This window comes from Notechis scutatus, chromosome 1 (assembly GCF_049901735.1).
Source record: "Notechis scutatus isolate UNSWTSFEM ecotype Mainland chromosome 1, rNotScu1.2, whole genome shotgun sequence".
In the NCBI taxonomy this organism is placed as follows: Eukaryota; Metazoa; Chordata; class Lepidosauria; order Squamata; family Elapidae; genus Notechis; species Notechis scutatus.
This window is the reverse complement of record NC_142009.1, coordinates 190,004,854-190,031,206: the sequence shown is the minus strand read 5'-3', so window position 1 is coordinate 190,031,206 and position 26,353 is coordinate 190,004,854. Positions and strand designations below refer to the sequence as shown.

At 38.8% G+C, this 26,353-nt stretch overlaps 1 protein-coding gene across 2 annotated transcripts in view; it reads right to left on the bottom strand.

Annotated features, from left to right (window-relative positions):
• SLC25A12 (solute carrier family 25 member 12) overlaps positions 1-26,353 on the bottom strand; it is a 51,043-nt gene that overhangs the window by 21,212 nt on the left and 3,478 nt on the right. For both annotated transcript variants that reach the window (XM_026677713.2, XM_087949718.1), the window contains exons 3-10: positions 19,521-19,663; positions 16,615-16,730; positions 12,082-12,221; positions 11,574-11,720; positions 9,079-9,217; positions 7,017-7,110; positions 5,388-5,472; positions 461-545 (exon numbers count right to left, since the gene is read on the bottom strand). In XM_026677713.2, coding sequence (XP_026533498.1) covers positions 461-545; positions 5,388-5,472; positions 7,017-7,110; positions 9,079-9,217; positions 11,574-11,720; positions 12,082-12,221; positions 16,615-16,730; positions 19,521-19,663 — 949 coding nt within the window. The remainder of the gene's footprint in view (positions 1-460; positions 546-5,387; positions 5,473-7,016; positions 7,111-9,078; positions 9,218-11,573; positions 11,721-12,081; positions 12,222-16,614; positions 16,731-19,520; positions 19,664-26,353) is intronic.

The window sequence follows — 26,353 nt, the reverse complement described above, 5'->3', positions numbered from 1 at the left end:
GCTTTCCATCTTTCTGAGGTCAGTAAAATAAGGATGCAGATTATTGGGGGCAATATGCTGTCTCTATAAACCATTTAGAGAGGGCTGTAAAGCACTGTGAAGCAGTATTTAAGTCTAAGGGCTATTGCAATGAATAGCTTTACCAAGCTGAGCCTCGGTGGTGCAGTGTTTAGGCTACTTCTGCTGTCGGCTGCCTGCAATTTGGCAGTTCAAATCCCACCGGGCTCAAGGTTGACTCAGCTTTCCATCCTTCCGAGGTGGGTAAAATGAGGAGCCACCCAAAATTGTTGGGGGCAATATGCTGACTCTGTAAATCACTTAGAGAGAGCTGTAAAACACTATGAAGTGGTATATGTCTAAGTACTATTGCTATTGCTATCTCAGCAGATGTACAACTACACTAGCCAGATAATATTACAACAGTCCTGTCTTGAAACATTCACAGTCACATGTTACTTACCTCCAGCAACTGAGCCCAAAGAGAACCTGTAAGCAGACTCAGCTATCTGAAGCCAGATAGGCCTGCCCCTATCACCATAGGATTGCTGTGTGAAAAGAATGGGACAGAAACAGAGCAAAGAAAGGAGAAGTGGGGGAAAGAAAAAGGCATAGTTAAATAAAAGTCATATATGAAATTGGTCAAAAACTAATTAAGGTCTAAAAGCAGTTGTGTCCTGAGTGATGGTAAAAAAAAAAAATCAAATCCACTGAAATAATTGCCTTTCTTTCAAGATACAGCATTGAATCACAGCTTTCATGGCAAAATTATTATCTTTCAGAGACATAATCCTGATTGGGAATAAGAAACAGGCACATAGTTAACATACTGGAGCTTGCTCTAAAATTTGCTCTACTCAGCTGCTGTTTTGTAAAAGAAAAATGAAATACATGCTATAGACAATATTCTGATCAAACTGAAATCGAATTTGCTCCAAAAGAAGGCCCTTTTAAATGTAGGCTCTGATGAAAACAACAAATAAAGATCCTCCCAAACATGTTTTTTCCCTCTTCCTGTGATAATCTTAGTCATCTGTTTTGTGGGGAAAAAAGTGTCAACAGTTTAATAGTTGACAACAGGTTGTTGTTATTCTTACCTTGCCGTATAAACGAGGAATGTGTGGTTCTGGATACCTCACATCCTTTTACATTCAAGCTGAGCTAAACTCTTGGCATTCCAAAGAAAATAATTCACGTGATACTATCAGTAGCAAAGTTTTCATCCCAAGACCTCTACATGCTACCATACTTGTTTAAAATTCCTACATCCAGCTGCCACTCCATTGAACAGATCCACAAGGAAGGTAGCATCGTTTGCCTCACTGGAGGGGCCACTCTTTCATGCGGGAAGACTCTAATCAATCATCCCGATTCAAAGCCAATGTTATGCCTGTTAGGAACAGCGTATACTTATGCCAATATGCCAGAAAAGAAGTACTGTAATCTATACGCTACTTAAGTTACAATTAACATATGAAGATCAGTGAGAAATGAAGAATCAACATAAAGGAGTGGGTTAAGAGGCTAGACTTGGGAGCGGTGAGATCCAAGTTCAAATCCATCCTCCGTCATGGAAACTTCCTGGTTTAAAGGTCTAAAGTCGCCCTTCTTTAGCCCAATCACTCTCAGTTAGTGGTTCTGGAAATGAAATTAAGGAGGGCCATCATGTAAGCAGCATTTCTCAACCTTGGTATCTTTAAGATAGGTGGATTTCATGCTGGCTGGGGAATTCTGAGTTGTAGACCACCTATTTTAAAGTCACCAAGTTTCCAAGCACTGGTTTGGAGAATAAGGCAGGATAGAAATACAATAACAGAGAACCAAAAAAAAAAAAAATGCCATACTCTTCCATGTATGTTTTCCTACCAAAACCATGGCTCATTTCAATAGCTCTTTGGGCCTGTTCAAAACAAATCCAAAGTATTTAGAATTAGTGGCTGGAAACCAACCAACTTTACAACAGTAGAAAGGAAGAAGAAATCCTAAATGTGATTATTTTTTTCCTGATTTCCCCTCATCCTTGTTCTCAGTGCAGCCTCTATTCCTAAGGCTACTACTCAGGCAATAAAAAAGTTATAACAATGCAGATACTCTTTTTTCTTCTGATGGAAATATAACTTACAACCTATTTATGAAAATGCTTACTATATCCCATGGATTGCCTACATTCAGATAGAAGATGCAAATCAGTAAAATTCATGCTATGGCTTTCAGAGCATGAATATTTATAAACAGAAAATGACTGTCACAGGCATCTCTCCACAAAGCTCCCGCACATGGATATTAAGCAGCAAAATAAAGGCATTTTTCCAGTAACTAGTGTGCAACTAGTGTGGTAGAAAGGCCAGCTCCTATTCTTGTTTTGCATGTAAAATAGGCAGAAAGGTTGCATGTAAAATAGGTTAATAAAAAAAGGAGATAGGCAAGTTCGGGCTGCATCCTGCTCCCCATTTCTTTCACCAAAAGCTACTCCACAGAGTGCACTTAGAACAGAGGTCCCTCACCAGGCCTGTTCCCCCTTGCATTGCAGCTTGGGCCTATCCAAGTAGTAGTCAGCAGTGCTATGACACTGACATAAAGCCTGCACAAGGGTCTTTCCTGAAAAGGCAGAACACAGCAGAATTGAGAGATCCTTGGTGCTCTCTGAGCATTTTTTGTCTTCTTGCAGACATTTCATTACCCAACTAGGTAACATCATCAGTGCTAATCACAAACCACCTCAGAGAGCACCAAGGGCCCTCCACATTTCAACCCACAGCTACAAATAATCTTCTTTATTGGTACAGCAGAAATATGTTAGGGCTCATTCAATCACAACTTGAGACTGCAGTTTCTAGCAAGTTACCCTAACCATAGGCCACAATGGAAAACTCTGAAAAACGTCTCTGCTGCCTACTGAAATTCAGTCATGATTAGACTTGTGGACTCTGCCTCCATTTAGGTTAGCATGACTATAAATTCCCTGTCCATCATTTGCTTTTAGGTGACTGTGTTGTTCAAATCCTATGCAACTCCTTCCAGCAGGAACAAGCGAAGAAGAATATCTAACTTTCCTTATCTGGTGTTTTTTTTTCAGCTGGAAGATATTTAAGACCATGTAACAACCAGCTGTCTCTCAGAGGAGAAGACCATAAAATAAGGACAGTACTTAGCTAAGCTATGAACCGAAGCCATGTTGTTGAGAGGTAGGTCACTCCACAAAGCAGAACTAAATGACAAAATAATTCCCTCTTCACTAAATGTTTGGTCCAAACTCAGCATTTGTATCGAACAACTTCTATAAAAATCAATGAAACCGGGTCATTTATTTGTCTCGTTTCTTGTGTTCCCAAATGTGTTAATTTTGCATAAATGGCAAAAGACTGCATTTTACCTACTCATTCACTGGAAGCATTAATTGTAAGTTCTACTTTCTCGCATTAGGTATTCTTCCTGCAGACAACATAGATGATGTTAGTCCTTTCCTGACTCACAAATCTATCTACTGGCTGCTTCCAGAGTGACCTGTTAATGGGGAAAGCACATGGTTCAACATAACAATTTCACAAGCTTTCCAGACATATTGCCTGCCTTTAGATATCAACCCATTCCCTCAATGTCCTTTGTGGCTTAGTAGAGATAATTTGTTTAGGCAGAAAGACCCAGAGCAGAAGAACAAACCTCAAAAAGTATAGATATTCAATGCTAGTGTAAAACTGGATGGGTGGAGATGAGGGGAAAGCTTAAATGTGATCATATTGATCAGCTGCCCCACATGTTTTCACTCCTCTAAATGCCTCAGTTGTGAATAGGATTTACAATGATATATGCACCTTTCTACAACACTGAGATTTTCAGCGCTTTGAAATGTTACAAATTTGCTTTGAAACTAGTTTTTCATCTCCCTGTTTATCTTTTCATCTTTCATATTTAAAACAAAAAAATATTTTCCTGATATTACAAATATGAACCTATCTACTAATAAAAACTGCTTCTTAGCAATATACTTTTACATTGTGATGATATGGAGGAAAAGTAATGTGGCAATGGTCTCTTAAAACAATGACCTTATGCAGGTTTAAAGGTTTTAGTGGAAATTGCACATTATTTCATTATCAGGAATCAATGACATGTATCGTTTTTATAGGAGGAATTGGCGAGCTAGATTTACAAATTTCCTCTAATATTGTTTTTAAAAGCACCCGTGTGAGTACTCGGAAATGAGTGTGCAACTTCACAACATGCACTATGCTTAGAGAAATTAAAAGAGGTGAATAAGACAAACATAATCAAAATTAATCCCAGTCCAATCTGTCCATTAGTAACATTTACATTAAATCATCCCGAGTCAGAGGCAAGCAATCCTGAATCTTTTACTGAATTCAGTAAAATAATACAGACAACCCAATTTATTTTTATATAGTTTTTCATCTCAAAAGGACAAGCAGAACATAGAACATACATTTCTATTTCTATTCATTTTAATGCAACCAATTTAAGCTGTGTTTTCCCACAATCAAAGTTTAAATAATAAATGTGCAGCATTGCTATGGCAACAAGTTTTTTTTAAAAAACACTAGCAAGCAACTAAGTAAAATTCAGAAAGACAGTGTAGCTAAATTGTCCTGGTCAATCTCCATGATAATTAGTTTAACAAATCTTTCATATGTTGATTGTTAAAGTATAATAACTGAGTGGCATTATTGGCCAACAACAGAAATATACTGAAATATTAGAGGCAAGTTAATTTTGAAAATGAGTTTTAAGACAAATAGATAATGCAGTCATTTGCAAACAGAGAAACTGGCATAACACAGACTCATAAAAATAATTCCATGAGCCTATGTTTTCTTCCAGAACAAATCACACTCTGGCAGGTTGATTATATGCTGTGAGCGCTGAGATTTATTCCTTTTAAATGATCATCTGAGAGGTATTTCTGTTATTAGGAATTATTGGTTTTAAGAAATATCAAAACACAAGCTTTTGCATGCACAATTGTCAGAGGTCAAGCAGAAACACAACTGCTCATTTTTATGATAAGGAGCAACTTCCTTGAAAATTTGGGTTGGGGGCCTAGAGGCATTCCCATCATCAAAGAGTTGTCTACATCCCTCTGTAGGCAGCTACCACAACTCCAAGTTCTATTAAAACTGGTAGAATCGCCATTTACCACTTCAGCCAACCCCTTTTTTATTATTATCATTTGGAGCACGATGAGAAGCATTTTAGTCATACAGGAGAGATGTTTTTTTGGGGGAAAAACAGTGGCATTTTTTCAACAAAGGTCAATAAAAATGTCACGTAAATCTTTAAATGGGAAGGTATTTAACTTAATCTCAGGAGTTTTAACTTCCAACCAGTTACTGGAATTTATACGGTAGGCTTAGCCTTTCCCTGAAAGCACCTACCTGTCTCTGCAGTTCCGCCACGTTGTAAGGCAGGGCTCCTTCAGCCAAGGGAGCAATTCTTTCAATATCTGTCAGTGTCAAGCGTCTACATACAAGTGCATGGAAAAGAGATCACTGTTAAAGAGAATTGTAAATAAAATCTACAATATATTCTTTCCAGCACCCAGAAAAGCATTACTTCAATGATATATAAGAGTTTTCCTCCTAGTCTAGGGGTGTCAAACTGGATTTCTTCGAGGGGCCGGATCAGCATTTTACTTTCTCTCCGTGGGCTGGCCGGGGTGGAGGGACGGGCACCTCCTGCAGCACCCTGCTGGCCCCGTGCCCTGTTTTGGCTGCCAGAGGCACCACGGGCCAGTCCTTTGCTATTTCTAGGCTGGCCCTGTGGGCCAGATTTAAGTGCCCTGCGGGCCAGATCCAGCCTGTGGGCCTTGACTTTGATACCCCTGTCTTAGTCTATCTGTCTTTCTTGTAATGTATGGAGAGCCTCTTATATGGCAGCAATATTAAGATATGCATTCATTGACTGTCATTTATAACTAAAAAAAACTATAATTCCAGTCAGACTGAAGCTGTCTCTCAGTAACCAATCTGCCATGGCTATATACCAAAACATGGAAGCCTATGTTGAAGTATCCCTTACTTGTTGAAAGGTATAAATATTATGTATTATACTTGGGGTGCCTGCTCTCAGACATGCCCAGAGAAACCCTCAAAATCTCTCAAAACTCTGCAACCTCCCACAAAATCTTACAAGATGATGCAAAATCCAGTTCCTATTAAGGGTAATATCACAGAATTGTGATATTAGACGATGTCGATTATGCCAAAAAGCTATCTCTCAACCAGATCCCTATATTTCTTCCATAATTCCCAACAGGTAAGGTCTTTGGACAATTGTGTAGCTTAAACCATCTACAGCTGGGGTGTCAAACTCAAGGCCTGGGGACCAGATCTGGCCTATGGGGTGCTCAGATCTGGCCCGTGAGGCTGCCCTGGAAACTGCGTAGGACCGGCCCACGGTGCATCTGCCAGCAAAAACAGAGCTTGCGTGGCCCTCCTGAGCTCTGTTTTCGCTGGCAGAGGGTTGCAGGAGGCTGTTGCAGCCAAAAACGGAGCTCAGGAGCCCATTTTCACTGACAGAGTGCTCAGGCTGCCACAAGCATCCCACAAGTGATGTTGAGCTGGCTACACCAGCCCCCCGAGGTCAAACGCAACCTTGATGTGTCCCTCAATGAAATTGAGTTTGACACTCCTGATCTACAGTAAAGGGTATAAAGTTAGGGAAAAGTGCAATGGAGAATATGTGGGATATCAAATCTCTAATTAATATTAGACAATCAAACAGCTAGTTTACAAAGGAAACAAATTTGCTAGCAAAAAAGAATTTGGAGTATAGTAAGGTTGCAATCTTTCATGCATGTATGGTAATATAAAATGAATCGGAATACAGACTGAATATCCGTGTTGCTTCCCTTTAACAAGAGGGGAAGGAAGTAGAAACCTAGATATGTTCTGTGTATTCTTGTTCTCTTGCCAAATTACATGTACTCTGGCTAACGTCTTCTCAACATTTCAACATTCTGCACCACCATTCTATTTTCTTTTTTTTAAAAAGGTCAAGATTACCCAGTAGCATTATACAAGTCAGACAGCTGGTAGAGAATATCAATTTCCAAAGGTGTAACTTGTCCAAATTTGATGGCAGACTGAGAGAATTCCTCTGTTTTTCAGATATTTTCAAAAAGAGAGAGAAAGAACCAATTATTCATAATTCATTGTTTTGAATGCACAATCTGGCCTTTATCACTTAGAAATTCTTGGAATTGTCCTTCAAACACATCTAGAGGCTACCAGATTGGGAAAGCTTGATTTCTACCATTTGACATATAAATTTATACATCAAAATACAAAATTCACAAAATGAATCAACCAAATAAGCATTGAATCTTTTAAAAAAAGGGCAGCCTTGAAACTCTGAATAGAACTGACTCTATGGTTTACATAACGTAATCTCCTTTAAGTATATGTCTATGGAGATTCTCAGTCATCCAGGTCATGACTGTCCCAAAGGTGCTTTTTCAAGAAGCAACTGGACTTTCTGGTTTTTCTCTGAAGACTTTTCGCTTCTCGTCCAAGAAGCTTCTTCAGATCTGAAAAAATGTCTTGAATGAAGTGAAATGTCTTCAAAGAAAAACAAGGAAGTCCAGTTGCCTCTTGAAAAAGCATGTTTGGGCCTTTCAGGTATAGTAAGTGCCATGTGGCAAAAGTAGAAAGCACAAGTTTAAATATAAGTCTCACAGAATATCTGACACAATCAGATCCTTTAGGTTTCACATCTCTTCATTCTAAAACTGCAAAAGCAGAACTTTCTATCTAGCAGTATGACCAGTATTATTCAATATTTGGCTTTGTTTGATTCATATAAAAGTCAAATGAGATTGTCCTTCAAGGGAGGACGATCTCCTTTGACAAAGGAAGGAAACTTCTCAAATGCCAAAATTTGTAGCAGCCAGACATTACCCTACAAAAAGAAAATTTTCAAAGGAGTCCAAGATTTGTCCAACAATATTATGACATCGCTTGAAGGGATATAGTCATTTTCAGCCTGGTATTTGGTAGTCTTGCAAAAGCAAAGCAAAACAAAAATAAAAAAAATAGACTGTTCTGAAGCTTCTAAGGATACTTTGTAGGTGCAAAAGCAGGGTTGAAGGGGCCATCAACTGTGCATATATTGCTCTTGGTTTTTATAAGACCCAAGTCATTTTTTAATAAAAAATCACAATACAAATAATGGGGAGAATGCAGAGGTCTGTCTTTTGGTTTCTCTCAGGATGACTCTGAAGTGTGTTGTACTAAGTAAATTTACAGGGCAGGGGGCACAATGCTCATCCTCAATAAGGTCACAGGAATTATCTGGTTCTTGCAAGACAAATCCCAATTGCCCTTCTTGCAGAGGATTCATGTTTTATAGACAATTTTATGTGATTGATTGATATAATCGCCCATCTCACACACATGATTCTAAGAGGCCTACAGTAAAATAGACAAAATACATAATATTAAACAAAAACACATAGCAATCAGGCACTATCTCAACATCTATCAACACAGTGAAGAGATGGGCTCTGTCAACACACCCAAGCCCCCAAGCTCAGGCACAAAACTATGTTTTTAAGGCCAGCATGGATGGGGCCAATCTAATCTCATATGATGTTGCAAAGGGCAGGCAATTACATAATATGATTTGGGTTCAGTTAAGCTAACTGAGGCCCAAAAGATCTGTATCATCTCTCAAACTTATATGCAATCCCAAAATGTTTCCTAAAGTCCCAGCCAATTTAAAATATTCAGAGATGGAGCTTTATTATGCCAGACCCGTTAATTGTTTGGGGTACAGCTCCCAAATCAAGTGCGGTCCCTGTACAACCCTGAATTGGCTCTTTGACATCTCAGACAGGGGTTTTTCTCCATTAACATAAACTTAATTATCTTACTCTCATTGCCATCTTTCTCCAAATAAAAGGAGCCAAATATGTTGAGAATGCACACTCCAATAAAACTCTACAGGTGACTTACAGGTTGGGTGGGGGGGACCATTTACTGGGGTCTGGATAGGATGCTCTAACTTTGTTTCCTAGATAGCATTAAGCATCAGTAATCTAAAAAATAATGGGATTGACTCCTTTACCTTTTGTAACTTCTACATCTTTTCTAGTGCCTGCTAGGAGACTGTATATCTTTCGAACAAGTTCCATGTTGTTCAGCAGAGCATTAAAAGCATTGAAATAGGAAAAGCTGACTTGATGTGAGACGGATCCACCTGCAGCCTTGGAGAAAGAAAAACACAGTAAAGTCACAAAGAGAAAATAGTTATGGTCCATTTAGGATTTCTCCCTGCATTTCAATTCCCAAATAAGCAGGGAATGAGAAGATTGGAAATACTGCGACAGAAGCAAAATTCATTTGGTAATAGATTTACTATCAGACCTAGAAAGTACTAAAATATACAAGGAGTTCCAGTTAAATGATTTGTTGCCACTGAAAAATGGGGAAATGAAAGCCCTCACCCCCAAGTTTTTGGATAATTAAAAATTGGAATAGGTATCAGAGGGTGCAGAATACATCTGCATATTATTATGCTCCAAGAATGGATTACATATGCAGAACAGTGAGGAGAAAGTTCTTTAGTCCTTAACTATAGGAGAAGGGCAGGCAGAACTGGAGGGTGGAGTTAAACCCATCATCAGTTTAGAATCCTTGCATTGCTACAAGAGATCGAAGTCCAGACTTTAGTGCTAACTTTTAGCTGACCAGATTCTTATGTACAAGCGTGAGCAATAAATCTTTCTGAGCTACAACTCAACCTACGGCTCCAATCCTTAGAGCCTGACACTAACATTTAGATCAGTTAGGAAAATCTATGGAACTTCTATATTCCCAGAATAGTCCAGCACCCATCCATTCCACCCAATCAGCTTGGTAAATGGAAGTGGATCTTCAAAAAATATCTAGAAAGTCACTGAACTTCTTCTCCAGTTTAAATGTGCTTGTTTTCAACTCAATGGTCTGACAGTAACTAGTGACATTTTAACATAACAGTTATCATAACAGCCATACAAATATATGTTAAGAAATATGAAGAGGAGGATTTGGACTCATGATTGATCCCAAGTCCGAAAAAGTTTAAATGAAACAATTTTAGCAGTGAAATTATATACAAGCTTTCAAGTTTCAAGGTGAGGGGAGTGTATTAACACTTCAAAAACAACAGAAGGCTCCAAAATGTTAGCTTTATTTTAATGGTACAAAATTCTAATTGAAAAACCTGGTTCTCCCTCCACCAAATAGTATTACCATTCTCCTATTTTCTAGTTCTGCAAATATGTACCGTATTTGCCGGGCGTATAAGACGACTGGGCGTATAAGACGAGCCCCCAACATTTCCACTCAAAATATAGTTTTTGTTATATACTCGCCGTATAAGACGACCCCCACTTGGAGGCATGCTTTTCAAGGCAAAAAGTCATCTCATACGCCGGCAAATACGGTAAGTTGTAACACTTGGGGTATTCTGGATATAATTCTTGATTGACACCCCAACCCCTTTCCCCAAACTTACAAAGCCACCAAAATGCTTTAGAGAGGCAGCTTCGCCTTTCTCAGGCTGGCACTCAATTCCTCTCCCTTTCTTTGTGACAGCCCGTGTGCGTGCCATCGGGACTCCAAGGGTGGGGGATGGACAGCTGCCAACTCTCTCTCTCTCTCTGTGTGTGTGTGTGTGTGTGTGTGTGTGTGGTGTGGAGGGTAATTCCGGCTATCTCTGGCCTCCGCTCGGTTTTAAAGTCGCTTGGCCGGTTCCCAAGTCGCAGCGCGCGCTGGCCGGGAGACGCGGCGCCGTGTGGAAGCTCGGTGCAGGGAGGCAGATCTTTTCTCTTAAGCGGGGAGGGGAGGAGGGGACAAGAGGAGGGACGGGACGGGACAGGGGGCGGGAGGAGGGCGCCGCCTTCTTCCACCGCCCACCGGACCCTTTTCTTCCCAAGGGGACCCTGGAAAGCAGCTCGGGAGCCGGGTGGCCCTGCCCAGCGGGGTCCCATCAGGAACTTCCTGAGGACACCCCCGCCCCCAAGCACAGCCCTCCCGGTCTTTCAAAGAGGGAGGGAAGCGGGAGGAGCAAATTGCCGCCCCCGCCCCGCTGCCCAGAAGGAGGGGTGCCACAGTCCACCCCCACCACCTTCTGCCCCCCACCCTGGGCCATTACGCGCCTCGGGGCTGGCTGGGCGAAGCGGCCCGCCAGAGACCCTCCGGCTCCACCCCCACCCCACCTCCAGATTGGCCTCCGTGCGCCCCGAGCCGGGCGGAGGGTGGGTGGGTGGGTGGGAGGAGGAGGAAGAGAGACTCCGCTGGGCTTGAAGGGGCTTCGCAGCTGCGGAGCTCCGCCCCGTCGCTCTTGCACCGAGTGACAATGGATTTACCGGCGATAAGACGCACCCCCACTTGGAGGCATGTTTTTAGGGCAAAAAGTCGCCTTATACGCCGGCAACACGGTATCAGTGTTGTTTTGATGGCCTCATTAAAACAGTCCTAGTAAGGCTAAAACAATGTTGCATCAGTGACAGATTCTTTTTTATTTCCAAAGACAAATATTACAATCTGAGCAACAGATTGCCATTGCCAGTTACTTACTGAGACTAGGTTTTCTTCCACAAAAGGAGTAAGCATGTGTGGACGGATAGTAACCATGATATCGCTGAAATCGAGGCCGGTGATCAAGCCAGATTTGTTTTTGTCTTTCAGCGCAAATGCTTGTCTTGCGTGTTCTGACTGCAGCTCCTGAAATCATCATACAAGGGACAATGTTTGGTAAAATTTATTCTGAAAACCTATGAGAATAATGCATAGAATCCTCACTGATTCCGTCTTTTCTCTGGTAGCTGCATCCTTGCATTCTTCAAAAAAAACAACCAAACAAACACTAAAACTAACAGAAGAAAGCTACACTTATGGAATTCATTATGTGTTGTCATGTTGTAAGGATAGCAAGATTATTAACAACCATCTTTCTATTTGCCTTAAAATGTAAAATACTGAAAACTGAAATACCCAAGTAATTTATTATTATTTTGTAAACATGATCTTGTGCTCAACAAACATACTTTATGTTACAGAGAAAAATAAATAAAAAGTAACTGACCTGCAAAAACTGAGTGAATTCTGAGTATGTCAGATGTTTCTTTCGATTATGTCCAAAGTGCAATCGAATGAATTCACAATCCCAGTTAAAAGGGATGTGATGATGAATAATGGTCTGTCCAAAAATTTCTTTTACATTTTCTTTAAAAAGAAGAAAAATGTTAGAAAATAAAATGTCAGCCCTGATTTACTTTCTTTTAACAGATAATGAAATCACTTTTCAAGGGCTGTTCAGTGGTTGTTGTTTTTTTAATATATATAGGTTAGAAAGCTATTTATTTTTGCAGCACAAAAACAAACTTTATATAGATTATTTCGAAATTCCACTTCTATGTTTATATTATGCAGATCCGTGAGAACCATGATTTTTCCTTGTTCAACTTTAATTAAGGAATAATTTATTTTGTTCATTAGAAATACTGGTGCTTTGCATGCTGATATAAAATCAGTGTTGTGTTTCTTGATTCTCCAACGTGTCAAATTAAGACCTTATTGAAAAGCAATGAACACCCATATTTCTGTATACCACAATATTTTCCAGTCTATGCGTGCTGTGATTGAGAGCTGATTTTCATATTCACACTTGTGCAAATGCCACTATTATGTGTACGTATAAGAAATGTAAGGCAAATTGTGTCATTAACAGCATGAAAAATACATTAACTGTTTCAGATGATTACTGTTTCAGATAAAAAATTGATTGTGACAGAATGTTATATAAAGAATCAAGCTATAGTAATATTTAAAGTATCCCGTTATTGGGCTTATTTTGGCTTGAACAGTGAGATGGGTGGAACATAAATTTAATAAATAAATATTTGCTAAATAACATGAATTTTCAGCCCTGAAAGTATGTTGGGATCTCACTTTTCAGATGAAATCTTCATTATATCTGATCCAAGATATTTTCTCAAAGTTGCCCATCAAAGCATCTTGCTGGGCATGGATTTGGGACTAGGGAGATTTGCCTCTATAAATAAAAGGAGAATAGCCTACATACAGTTGTTTTGTGTTGAAAAAGGATGTATAGGAGCTAGAAACTATTTTATTTCTGATATACTTCCATACTAATCTTACATTAAGCTTCCATTAATGTCATAATTAATGAGCTTCATAGTATCACTTAATGTTTCATAAATTAAGATTCTTCATGAAAAGGACTAACACTAAAACTACACAAGTGAAAGTGCAGAAACCTCAACTTGGTCTTGTAAACATTACACTTTTAAGGGTTTTTCTCCCTCTTTCAAAACATTAAACCCAGGAGCCCTCCAACAAATCTGGAGTCATTGTATACACTGACCTTCATAAAACCTTACAGGTCTTCTGATAAATAACTGTTCAAAGGATTAATCTGCAAGTTGATTCATTCTCTGAATAACCTGCCCAAACCAACTCATGAGCACAAACATCTGAAATTCATGCTTAAAGTCACAGCTATCTATTTCTGCTCCCAACAGAATTGTGTTCAAAATGGTCACAATAATCACAGAATCATTAAAACAGGATCAGAATGGAAATCATGGTGAAAATGTTGAGAACTATTGAAGCCCCTTTACTGAATATACTTCACCACACCCTATTGATAGATGATAGCAATGGCAATAGCTCTTAGACTTATATACTGCTTTATAGTGCTTTACAGCCTTCTCTAAGCGGTTTACAGAGTAAGCCTGTTGCCCCCAACAATTTTGGATCCTCATTTTACCCACCTCAGAAGGATGGAAGGCTGAGTCAACCTTGAGCGTGGTGAGATTTGAACTGCCAAATTGCAGTCAGTCAGCAGTAGTCTGCAGTACTGCACTCTAACCACTGCACTACCATGATGCTGTGTGCAATTGCTTTGTTTTATTCAATTTGAAAAATATACTGTATCAAAATAAAATAAACAGTATAAACATAACTATATGCTCAGATTAAGCCTAATATGTGTTAGCAGGATACAGCCATGCCTTTTTCTGGCAAATATACATAAGTTGTTCACTTGCCCAGGAATAAAAAGGCTGCATAGTGGCTCACCCAATTATAAAACAAAAAAAGTTGGGGAGAAGCAGGGAACCTGGAGTGCACCGCAAGAGATTTCCACAGGTATATTGAACACTATACTGACAAACAACTTCTATTTTTTTTAGCTAGCTGGGAGATACTTCTTGTTCTTTGCAATTTTATGTCCATCTAATTGGGCAATTTCCTCAGAACTTTTTCTTAATACGTTATAAGGTATAACTGAAATTATAATTTCATGTTATCCTGTGATACTCTACATTTCCAAACAGTACATTGGGGCTTCACTCAACTTGTATTTCCTTCAGTGAGAAAAAGAAAAGAAAAAAAATGGAATGTAAGATGTACTACAGCTATAATCCTGTCTCAAGAAAGAAATGAGCTGAATGAGAAGAAACCTGCCATTGTTTTTACAGGCCACCTCATGAATTGGCAAACAAATAGGAAGGAAATATCTTGAATTCTTCATCAGCCTGGTCAGATTATTTTTAATCCACAAACCACGCTTACTTGATTGAAGCAGCCGATTCCCAAATATTATATACATTCAAAACTAAAGCTTCTGAAGGCCTACTTGGAAAAGAAACACATACTTCTGCATATACTCAACAACGATCCTGCCACTTGTCTTCAAACAATAAAGGTAGGAATTATATATAATATAGAAGTACCCCTGAATACTTTCCCAGCAAATTATCTCCAGCAAAGTTGCTTTTTCATCCTGGCAGCCACAAATAATACTGCAACATTCTGAATGGCATTTGCTTCATTATTCCAACGTTTTACAGCATGGACAATGCTTTCAAATCAAAATGAATCAGCTTTGAAGTCAACTCAAACTACACTGTTTTCTGCAAAGTTACCAGTAGTAAAGAGTAGTAAAAATGCAATAGAAATTTAAGGGATGCCTGGTATTTTTTTAGTAGTTTCTAATATTTAATGAACCAAATGGCACCTCTCTTATTCTCTTTTAATGTCAGGCTTCTCTATTTTACATAAATTTTCATTCCTAGAAAAGAAAAGAATTATTTTACTATGATAATTCCAAAGCTACTATATAGTATTCCTGTGTCTTACATCAGAGTTTCTCAATGTTGGCAACTTGAAGGTGTATGGACGTCAATTTCCAAGCTGGTTGAGGAATTCTCTTAATTAAAGTCTACGCAACTTAAAGTTGACAATGTTGAGAAACATTTTCTTAGTTGTACCGCCCAGACATGTAACCTCATCGCCTTCTATTGTGGTGAGACAACAATCCTGTTATTCTAGGAACTGTACTTTTAACCTTTTTAAAAGTTTGATACGGCTTGTTTTGTTGTGACAAAGCAACTAATTAGTGTGTGGAACTCTTCAGTAAGGGAAATCTGAAACTCGTGCAAACAGCAACAATTTCAGGAAAAATCAGTAGAAAGCATATCAAATACATTGTTAAACTATTTTTTTTTATTTGGCATACTTAATTAGGAAAGCAAGCATGTGCACAAATCAATCTACTTAGTACTAGCATGTGAACACAATTTTTGTTCTATATGCATAGGGACTTAGTTTGATCTCTACAACATAATTAAGTTGCATTGTATGCAAAAAGAACTGGAAAGGGAGACACACATGTAGACCTCCCATTCCTGGTGATTCCCAGCTGTGTTATGCCAATTGGACAGGGTAAATGGGACTGGTTCTTTTTACACACATGTAAAATATTCAGAGAGGACTATTAATACAGAAAATAAGTGACTTACATCCTCAAGCATAAAGTGTGGTACCTTTAACAGAAAACATTGGATAATGCCATTAATTTAATTACATTATAGGCCTATCAAAGCCATTAACATTCAATGTTTACAATCATAAATTACTAGCTAGGAACAAAGCCATCTGAAGGCTGATTTTGGTATTAATGAATGCATAAGAGAACAAGTATAAAATGCAAACAATACAGAAACAAGGCAGGAAACTCCATACTAGCAAAATATCCAGAAGGAAACTTGACATGCTAACTTTCAAAGTTTTGAAAAAGCAGGCCACTCTTGTTTCTTGCCTTGTTTTTAAGCATGTTCTTTCCTTTCTTCCAATTTAAAGCAGCAAAAAAACACATTCTTCTTTCCTTACACATAGACCCATCAGTACATGTCATGAAAATGGAATGCTGAGGAATATATTTCTGGGACATTTACAAAGCAGGGGCAGTAAATAACATTTCACATGAAACAGCTGATGTTTGGGCAAAAAATGAGTTGATAATGAGGCTTTCAAATTTTATTCTGGAAACTCAGGGAAAACTAATTACTTGAATCTAAATTGGCCCAAAGACAAGCATTGCACCAGTTATTTTAGGAATGTTCATGCACTGCAGTTAGATAATTATGTTGTGTGGTTTTAGAAAGACTTATTACATAGGTCCAGTATTCAAATCTACAAAGAAATATGCAGTATGTCCTGGAATGTTTATTGTGAGATTTCTGCAATAAAAACTTAAAATATTCCCCTTTACCATGGCATAAATAATATATAGCCCAAGATAAGCTCTTACCAAAGGTCACTTCGCCATTGCCACTCTTGTCAAACAACTGGAAAGCAACAATGAACATTGCATCTGGTGTGCATAAAACTGACTCAAATGCCAAGAACTCTTGGAAGGAAATCAACCTGTGAATCAAAAATCACAAAATTTTAGAGCGGAAGGAGGTGCAAAGATTGGGTAGAAAATATTTCAAGAGGTTCAGTTATGAAACAATCAAGATGATGGGCAAAATGCAGCAAATCCTAGGAAATTCAAACTCTAAGCAACTAATCAAGAATGGGACAATTTGCCACAGCCAACTCATTGCAGCCAAGTCGGCACAACCAGCTCACCATGGCCAACTCTCTACAGGACAACCTGCCACAGCCAACTTGCTGTGGGACAACTTGCTGCGGGATAATTTAATAATTCTATTTAATTAAAGTAAATGAAAAATATATTAATTTTTGCCCTTCACAATTCATTCTGTCCCTCCTTTTGCATCTTTTCTTTAGTGATTCTATTCCTGGTATGCTTTTTAAGGTTCTCTTCCTGGTATGCTTTTTAAACGGGACAAGGCAAATTCCTCTTTGGCTTTGATCTTTCTTCCATCAGCTTCTATCAGATAAGGAACACATCCCAACCTGGACAAAGGCTAGAAAATCATTTTTAAAAATGACTACTTACTGAAAAACATAGAGGCTAGATACAAATTAGCATCCTTTTAAAATTTATGCTATGGATTGATCTGAGCTGGGGTTATTTGGATTTTTAGTCCTCCAGTATTTTATTCTGAATTTTGTGTTTGTCTGGATGCATATTTGTCCTGGAAATTTAGATATTAAGGCCTCCAGGATTCAGTGCACTTTCCCTTTTCTTTTCTTCAATTGCCTTCAGTTCTGAATTAGCTCCTTAATCTTAATCTACATAATAAACAACACACATCTTTCTATTGAACTCAACAGTTTCATTTCCTTACAAATTCACCTATCACACATCTCAGCCACTCCACTTGCTACATAAAACAAAAAATAGGAAGGAGGACACCAAAGTAAAGGTGTTCAGAAAACTTTACTAGCCTATAGAAGGCAGGGTTCTCCTTTAAGTTTGCAATACAGCCAGAGACAAATTGAATTAAAAAAAGTGAAAAAAGAACAGAAGTTCCCAACCTGGATTCCTAGAGACAAGCCAAAGTCTCAGATACAGCCTTCAGGGACTTCCAAAAGTTGTCCCCAAAATGTAATATTCATGTGACAGGAGAAAAATGAATAAATGCATAATTGTTCATATTCAATTTAAATCAGATCATATCAAGCTTAGTTTTTGTTCTTTTGCCAATGACTATTTTGAGGGGTGTAGCTTCCAATATGCTAATAAAAGATGAAATACAACTTCCAGGCTCTCGAAAATTCACCTCTCTTTTACAGCAACATTTACAGCCGCAGTGAGGAGATCTAATTTGAGATCTAAGAGGAAAAGCCAGCATGTTCTTTTATTGCAATGATATAAGGCATGATTTCTGGCATGGTTAGAAATTAATTTAACACATCTACTTGGCAACTTATAGCTACTTATGTTTAATGAATAACACAATAAAAGATAGAATAATTTAGAATAGAGCAAAGGTCATATCTGCCCACCAAATAAACCTAAGGAATTTAAGAGGCTTTTAATTTTTTTAAAAAATATGAAATTTAGATATTTATTCTGCCAGCCGCCCACAAAAAGGGCTATATTTAATTTTGTAAGTAACCTTTAATTGCCTCTCTATCACAGTCCTCCAATGGCATTAGTGGCCTTTGCACCCCACTGTGTTTAATTCCTGAATATTGTCCAGAAACATCTGCCCTTCTCGAAAATAAAATTGGAGATCCAAAGAAAGCAAAATGAGAAAAGGACACCTGCTGAGCGGCTCTAAAACTGCATAGGTTAAAAGGTTACATCTGAAGAAAATGGATAATCTGTAAATTAGTTTCCATAAGCAATTTAAAAAATAAAAATATTGTTGGCAAGAAAACACTTAAAAGAAGCACTAACTCTGATTCGGCAAATAGTTTTCTTTGCCATGTATAACAACATTTGTGATTCAGATTCCAGAAGCTTAGCTTGTCAAATTATCCTATCTTTTAAATGCCCAGAAATGTTATGGTATCACTAAAATATGCAAGGTTTTGGTAATCTCACTCGGAAGCTTGCAAAAGAATACCAAAATCCAATAAGATGTTTTAAAATTTTGGTACTCTTACAGTTTATCAAGATTTGGGCATTTTTTTAAATAGAATAATTTAAATTAATTTTAATTTAACTGGAGAGGAGACTTAGGGGCACTGTTTAAGGATAATATATTGTCCGAACACCTGCTGAGACTGTGCAGTTGATTCCTACCTTAGAGACTACTATATCACACTGTTATTTAGTCTATTTTTTTCCTATATTCACATGTCGGCTCACAGAAGCAACAAACACAGTATGGTTTCTCACTTATCAAAGAAGTAATCCAAAGATGCTACCTGTATACATAATTTAGACCACAGATAGCATCTAATGGCTTAATCTTCGATTTTTAAATTATCCATTTGTTAGATTGATACCTGGCTTTTCAAGCAGCGTGCATACACCTCTCTTCTCCCATATTTTCCCCCAACAGTTCTGTAAGGCAGGCTAACATCAAGTCACTGAGGGAACCAGACAAGTCAAAAGGTTGGACACGCCTAGTCTATAGCCTGAGTCTTTCCAGTCCCAGTTCAACCCCTTAACCATTATAGCTGAAGAGACTGTTTTGAAAACTAAATAATAGTTTCTTAAGCCGACAGAAACTGCTGTAACATAAAATTAAAAAGAAAGCGATAACCTTCACATGGCTCTCACTTTTGGATTGCAATCTAAAATGACATCACTCCCTATCAAAGGTTACAATTAAGTGGTAGATTGCTCACCCATCTTTTGTCTGATCTGCTACTCCTGCCAATAAATCCACCGTTTTAGGATTATAATGAGGTTCAGTATACAGTCCCAAGTATCGCCGCACAAAATCTTCAGGTGTCATGTAACGTTCTCCACTTTGTTCAACAGTGGCATACTAAAGACAAAATCAAATAGAATTATTGTATATCTTGTCAGCATCTGCAATAGGATAGGATAGGATTAGGATTAGGATTAGAATTAGGATAGGATAGTATAGGATAGGACCTTGGAGGTCTTCTAGTTCAAGCCCTTCTCAGGCAGGAAACCCTATATACCATTTCAGACAAATGGTTATCCAATCTCTTCTTAAAAGTTTCCAGTATTGGAGAGTTCACAATTTCTGAAGGCAAGTTGTTCCGCTGATTAATTCTGTCAGGAAATTTCTTCTTAGTTCTAGGCTGCTTCTATCCTTGATTAGTTTCCATCCATTGCTTCTTGTCTTGCCTTCAGGTGTTTTGGAGAATAGGTGGACCCCCTCTTCTTTGTGGCAAGCCCCTTAAATATTGGAACATTGCTATCATGTCTCCCCAAGTCCTTCTTTTCATTAATTAGACATATCCAATTCCAGCAACTGTTATTTATATGTTTTAGCCTCAAGTCCCCTAATCATCTTAGTTGCAAATAGAATTGTTAATATCATAGGGTTGTCATTAAGGTTATGCAAACTGCTTTAACTTCTCTCTCTCTTTTTAAAATTATTAGATAAAAATCAGTGGTAAGCAAGCTTTCCCTTTTCTTCTCTAGGAGAGGAAGTAATAGAAGAGATGTCTAGAGTACTGCAGGAGGATGATAAAAATTAAATCTGAATAAATCAAAGATTACAAATTCCAGTTGGGTTAAAATACAGTAAAAGTCATAAAAAAAAAAAGAAAAATAAAGCAAATCTATACAATTTATCAGCCTGAAGTCAGGGGTGGGATTCAAATTTTTAACAACTGGTTCTGTGGGCGTGGCTTAGGTGGTGGACATGGCTTGGTGGTCATGTTATTGGCTGGGTGTGGCCAACTCAATATCACTCACATCGAGGCACGCATCTCCTCCCCTGGCCTCTCATGACTGTGGGGATGCTGCAACAGTCGTAAGTGTGAAAAATGGTCATAAGTCACTTTTTTCAGTGCCATTGTAACTTTGAATGGTCACTCCACACAAGCAAAGTACCAGCAAAGGAGGGGAAAAAACTCCAGAGAAGTTCCAGAGACAGGAAGTCTAGTCCTGCCAAGAATGTAATAAGGGTTAAAGGAGAGGCAGTTTCTGTAAGCAACACCAGAATGTTTCCTTCCTGCCTTCCTTACAGGATTAGGCCAGTAATTTCTTCTAACAACCGGTTCTCTGAACTGCTTAAAATGTTAACCACCTGTTCTAGAGAACAGGTGCAAACTGGTAGAATCCCATCCCTGCCTGAAGTGCAATATTATAAACTGTTTTGCATTAAAGGCACAGAATTAAGACTGAAGTGGCCTATAGAAAATGGACCAGATACCTTAAGAATGAAAAAAATACTTCAGTTTCAGGGCCAAAGAAGTTTCGACTAAAAACACTTATTGGCTTCCACACAACATCAAATTCTTTTCTATCAAGTTCTTGGTTGCATGGAATAGAATGTACGTATACACAAATGTTGCCCTCTTTCAGATATTGTTGCTATATGTGGATATCAGAAAGAAACTGACATCATCTAAATAATGTTGGCAGGAAGTGGAATTTACCATATCTGTTGGCCTGAACAGAAACCAAACCAAATGTTCACATTTTCTTAAGCAAGTCTCTAAAAGTTGAAATAATCATTCCTCATCAAACTGAAGACTCCTGGCTAGAAAATGCAAATCTTGAAGTGCCTAGACAAACTAACATAACTAAGGATATTTTATGTTCTGAAAAAAAATATCCATATAAACAACATGTCAAGTAATCCAAACTATACAGAGTAAGTCACATAAACCAAGAAAGTAAACCAAGTAATTTTTTACACTGTTTATTCTGCCGCTGAGGCCCAAATCCAAAGCATTTGGATTAAATATAGTCTACTACAAATCACAAAAGCTGTGGATTGCTAACGGGACAGTTTGAAAAGTTGTATGTTATATTCAAAAACATACATATTCATATACCACTGCCATACCAACTGTACTAAAATCCTGCAGATCTGCCTGCAATCCACAGATGTCACACAGAGATGCCTGTTCTGTTTTACAGGATGTTAACATTTGGAAACTCTCCAGGAAAAACATGTCTTTATTGGAGATGCACAGATATAGATCTGATTGTAATAGGCCAGACCAGAGAGATTTCTTTATTTTTTTATCCAGGAGTCAGAGAAAGGTAATATAGCTGTGTGACAGGTCTATCAAAGCAGACAAGCACTTTCATTTTGTCCACTTCAAGCCTCCCTAACTGTTTCATTTTCTTTTTTAGATGAATCTCTCTCCCTTTCTAAGCAAGCAAAGTATATAGAAAAGCCCTCTAAACTCGCATTTCTTCTCAAAAGCATTTAAGGAAGCAAATCTGTGTGAAATACAGTACAGAGAATCTTTGACTCCCAGTTGAGCCCAAAATTTATGTTGCCGAGTGAGAAATTAAGTTTTGCCCCATTTTACAACTTTTCTGGCCATATTTGTTAACTGAATCACTGCAGCTGTTAAATTAGTAACACGGTTGTTAAATGAACCTGGCTTCCCCGTTAACTTTGCTTCTCAGAAGGTTGCAAAAGGTGTTTACAGGACCCCTGGACACTGCAACCATCATAAATGTGAGTCAGTTGTCAAGCATCTTAATATAAATCACGTGACCATGGTGATGCTGCAATGGTCGTAAGTGTGAAAAATGGTCATAAGTCACTTTTTTTCAGTGCTGTTGTAACTTCGGTCACTAAATGAACTGTTGTAAGTTGAGGACTACCTGCGTAATGTTTGCTCATGTTCCTATGGATATTCCCCCCCACTTCACCTGCAGACATAAACTCTGCTTATTTTCATTCCACATTTAAAGAAGTTCAACATGCACCTTATATATTAGGAAACAAACTGACAGGAGAACTTCTTTTTCAATTGATGACAATATTTTTTCTATTGGGAGTGTATAATAGGGGGGGAGGAATCTGAAGCTAGAAGTAAGTGTGATTAAATCTCTAACAAACTTTTCTTTCCCATTCAAATAGGAGGGTTTTAAAGAAGAGACAAATAATCCCTTACCAGACATTCAAAGCAAAATCTTAAAGAGAATTTTGGAAATCATGACAAGGCCCAAATGAAAATAAGCTCAAGGATGCATGCCAGAGACTTAATGTTCACACTCCAGTTGAAAAGCTCTGTGTGTTTCCGTATTCCATCCAAATAATATCTTTGTTCACTTTCCACGGTTTTTAAATATTGTACTTGAAAGACAGGATGTTCAACTTAATAAACAATAATGAATCAGTCATATTTGAAATGCACAGTTGATTTGCCACCATAACCTAGGTAAAGCAAGGAATAACAAGGGCTCTTTAGCCACCTTGAATGAATGTTGGATTTAGAAGTATTCAGAAAAAATAGGAAAAAAGTACAGTGGCCTTCTGAAACAGATTCCCTTGCACATATGCCTGGCTGCAACACTTACCACCCCAATCATGCCAATGGGAGTTATCATCTGACATAACTGGTAGGCACTTGGGAGAAAGCTGATGTATAGTGATATGGTAAGTCCAGAACTTTTTCTGAACCAATAACCCACAAATTCACTGGAAAATTACACAGAACTCTATGTGAAAACTAACTACTGAGCTCTCGCCTGACTCGACTAACACTCATGAATGAAGTCGAATATACATGTCCCAGGATAATGTTGCAGGATCTAACCTGGGTCAGTCACTGGAACCAGAGGTTTTGTCTTCTGAGCTTTTGGACTCCTGCTGGAGCGGGCTCCAGCACGAGTCCAAAAGCTCAGCAGACAAAACCTCTGGTTCCGGTGGCTGACCCAGATTACATCCTGACTAACACTCACCAGAATTTCCAGCCCGCAGTCCCAATACATTTGTTTTTTTGCATTTAACCTTATGGTTAAAGTGGTGGTTTAATTTATACTGCCACTCAACTCACAACATGACTCTGGACAGCTTACAATTATATACAAGCTGGAAAGAAAAGAAAGATGGATCTGTGCATCTTCTGCTTGCTATGCTCTTCCAGCAAGAGTCCAAGAAGAGACCTCAATTGCGTATCATTCTAAGGACGGGATGTCAAACCCGTGGGCTGGATGCGTCACATGCTGGCCCCACCCCTACCCAGTTTAGGAAAGGGAGAAAAAGTCCCGATACATCACGTGACGCCGCCGTGATGACGTGAGTTTGACATCCCCGTTCTAAGGGAATGCAAGCCTTTCTACTCTAAAAGGGAAACCCCCCAAAACTAAAGGACCTCACAACTCACAACCACTCCCATCCGGACCAGAAATTACAGCATTACTTGCTTGGCTTATGGCGGAGATGAACAGCTGGTATCATCAGCGTTTGGATGATACTTGAATCTATAACTGTAATAGGTTATGCTACACAAGACTACTGGATGCAGCAACAGTAGAAAAATAGCTACATTTTGCCACTCTTATTGCTCCGATGTAATTTTGAGAAATAATTTTACCCTCACTCAGTCAGATTTACTCTGCAGCACTCCAGATATGTCTTCTATTACTTCATTGCCTAGATATCTCAGAAAACCAAGGAAGCTCTCCAGAAGTTTTGTACGGAAAGACTCCACACAGGTCCAATCCAAGGCCATGATTACCACCTCATTCCTTGGAGCAATCAGGACCTCAGTTGAACTGTGTATCATAGCCTTAGGACAGGGGTGGGCAAACTATGGCCCGCGGGCCACATCCAGCCCGTTGGTCTTTTTAATACGGCCCGCCACTGGAAAAAAAAATTCCCCTCTGAAAAAAAAATCGGGGCCAGCCAAAAGAGACCCCGCGCCGCACGCCAAAAAATCGAGCTGGTGCGGTTCTTTACTTGGGCAGCCAGACGCCCGCAGCAGCACCCACAGCAGCAACAGGCAGTTCCGCCCGGGCTCCGCTCAGGTGTCTGGCTGGGGCTGTCAAGAGTTGCTACCGCCGGTGCAGCTCTGTGTGGCTCCAGTCCCGCGTTGCCTTGGGAAGGGAAAGGCAAAACCAGGAGCCGCTGAGCCTGAGCCTCCGGTGCCACTGCTCCCGTTGCAAAGCGCCGCCGCAGCTCTTCCTTTTTGCCTTTCCCTTCCCGAGGCAACGCGGGACTGGAGCTGCGCAGAGCTGCGCCGGCGGTAGCAACTCCTGATTCAGGGGGCCTCCGAGGGGAGGGGAAGGAGGAGAAGAAGGGGGATGAGATTCCCAAAAAAATGACCCGGCCCGTCTGTCACATTTTAAAAGTCAATGAGGCCCCCGAGCCAAAAAGTTTGCCCACCCCTGCCTTAGGAATAGCCCCAAGTTCCCTCTGAAACCCAGTAAGGTTCATCAAGCCATGGGCTGCATCATTCAAACAGGCCCTTCCTCAATGTGATGAAGGGTGGCTGTAGAAAATTCCTGGCTTAACAGAGCCATCTTGTTGCTCATTGAAGCCTGCATATTAATTATAAAAGGGACAGACAATGCCATTCAAAATGGGGGTTGGGGAAATCCACAGTTTTATGATAGAATACACAGGTAATTACAATTACAATTCATTTAACAAAGAATTCAATATTCAGTGTTTGGATTCTCATCTTTTTCCACACACACTAAGATCATATTTATTAATGTGCACATTTACTTACTAAATGGATGCATTTTATTTTATTCGTGTTTTTACTGGGTACTGCAAAGAGTGACTGTAAAGAATTGAATGGCCCTATATAATTAATAACATACATATATATATATATACAGGCTGTTTCATTTTGAAAGACTACAGCTTGCAAAATATCACACAATATGGTTAAGGTTAATAAAGAACAAGAACGCAAGTTAGTTAATGTACTACCTACAGTAAAGGTAGGGTATCTGAGTTCTTCCTTTCCCTGCTTTCTGGAAGTCCCCAAAATGGCCCCATGCAAATTTGTGGCAGTTCATAAAAATAATGCCTAAAATAAGTATGTGAAACAGAAGTGCTTAATGCACATGTTTTGGTTAAAACTTCCAGAATGAAAATTTCTGCCCTGAATTCAGAGGAGCCACTAGTAAAAAAAAAAAAATTGACCTATGGAATGAAGATAGCATTGTTGAATTAGACCAAAGGTTTATCGAGGTTAGTGTCCTATTTCGCAGACGCCAACCAGATAGGATCAGCTCTAGAGTTAACCATATTACAGTATTGATAAAGCCCGGAAGCTGAAGTTATTTATTAGAAGCTCCATTGAAGTACCAATAAATCACTAATCTAGTTTTTTCTCTTGACATGCTATAGCTCTAGAGGCTGTCCCATATTGTAAGGAACTCTCACTTTCCATTGCTTCATAGCTGCTTTTCTCATCATTTATTCTCCATATTTTTACATAGTGAAATATAATGGCCTTGAAAATAACTAAAAGTTGGTTTCACACTGTTTTTGAAGCACTGGAATATGAAAACACTGGTAGTGCTGAAGCACTCAGAGAACAAGAACATGTAAATTGAAACAAAACAGAATAGCACTGAAAAAAGATTATCTACAAATATCCCAGAAAAGGGCTACATTCCAGAAAAGGATACAGGTAAACATGTGGACTTTGAAAACAGTGAAAAAGGTAAATGGGGACATGTTGAATTTGGTTAGATTCAAAAGACAAGAAAGAAAAGTAATAGAAATGGATTTGAATTCTACAGATAAAATATGAATGCAAGACAAGAT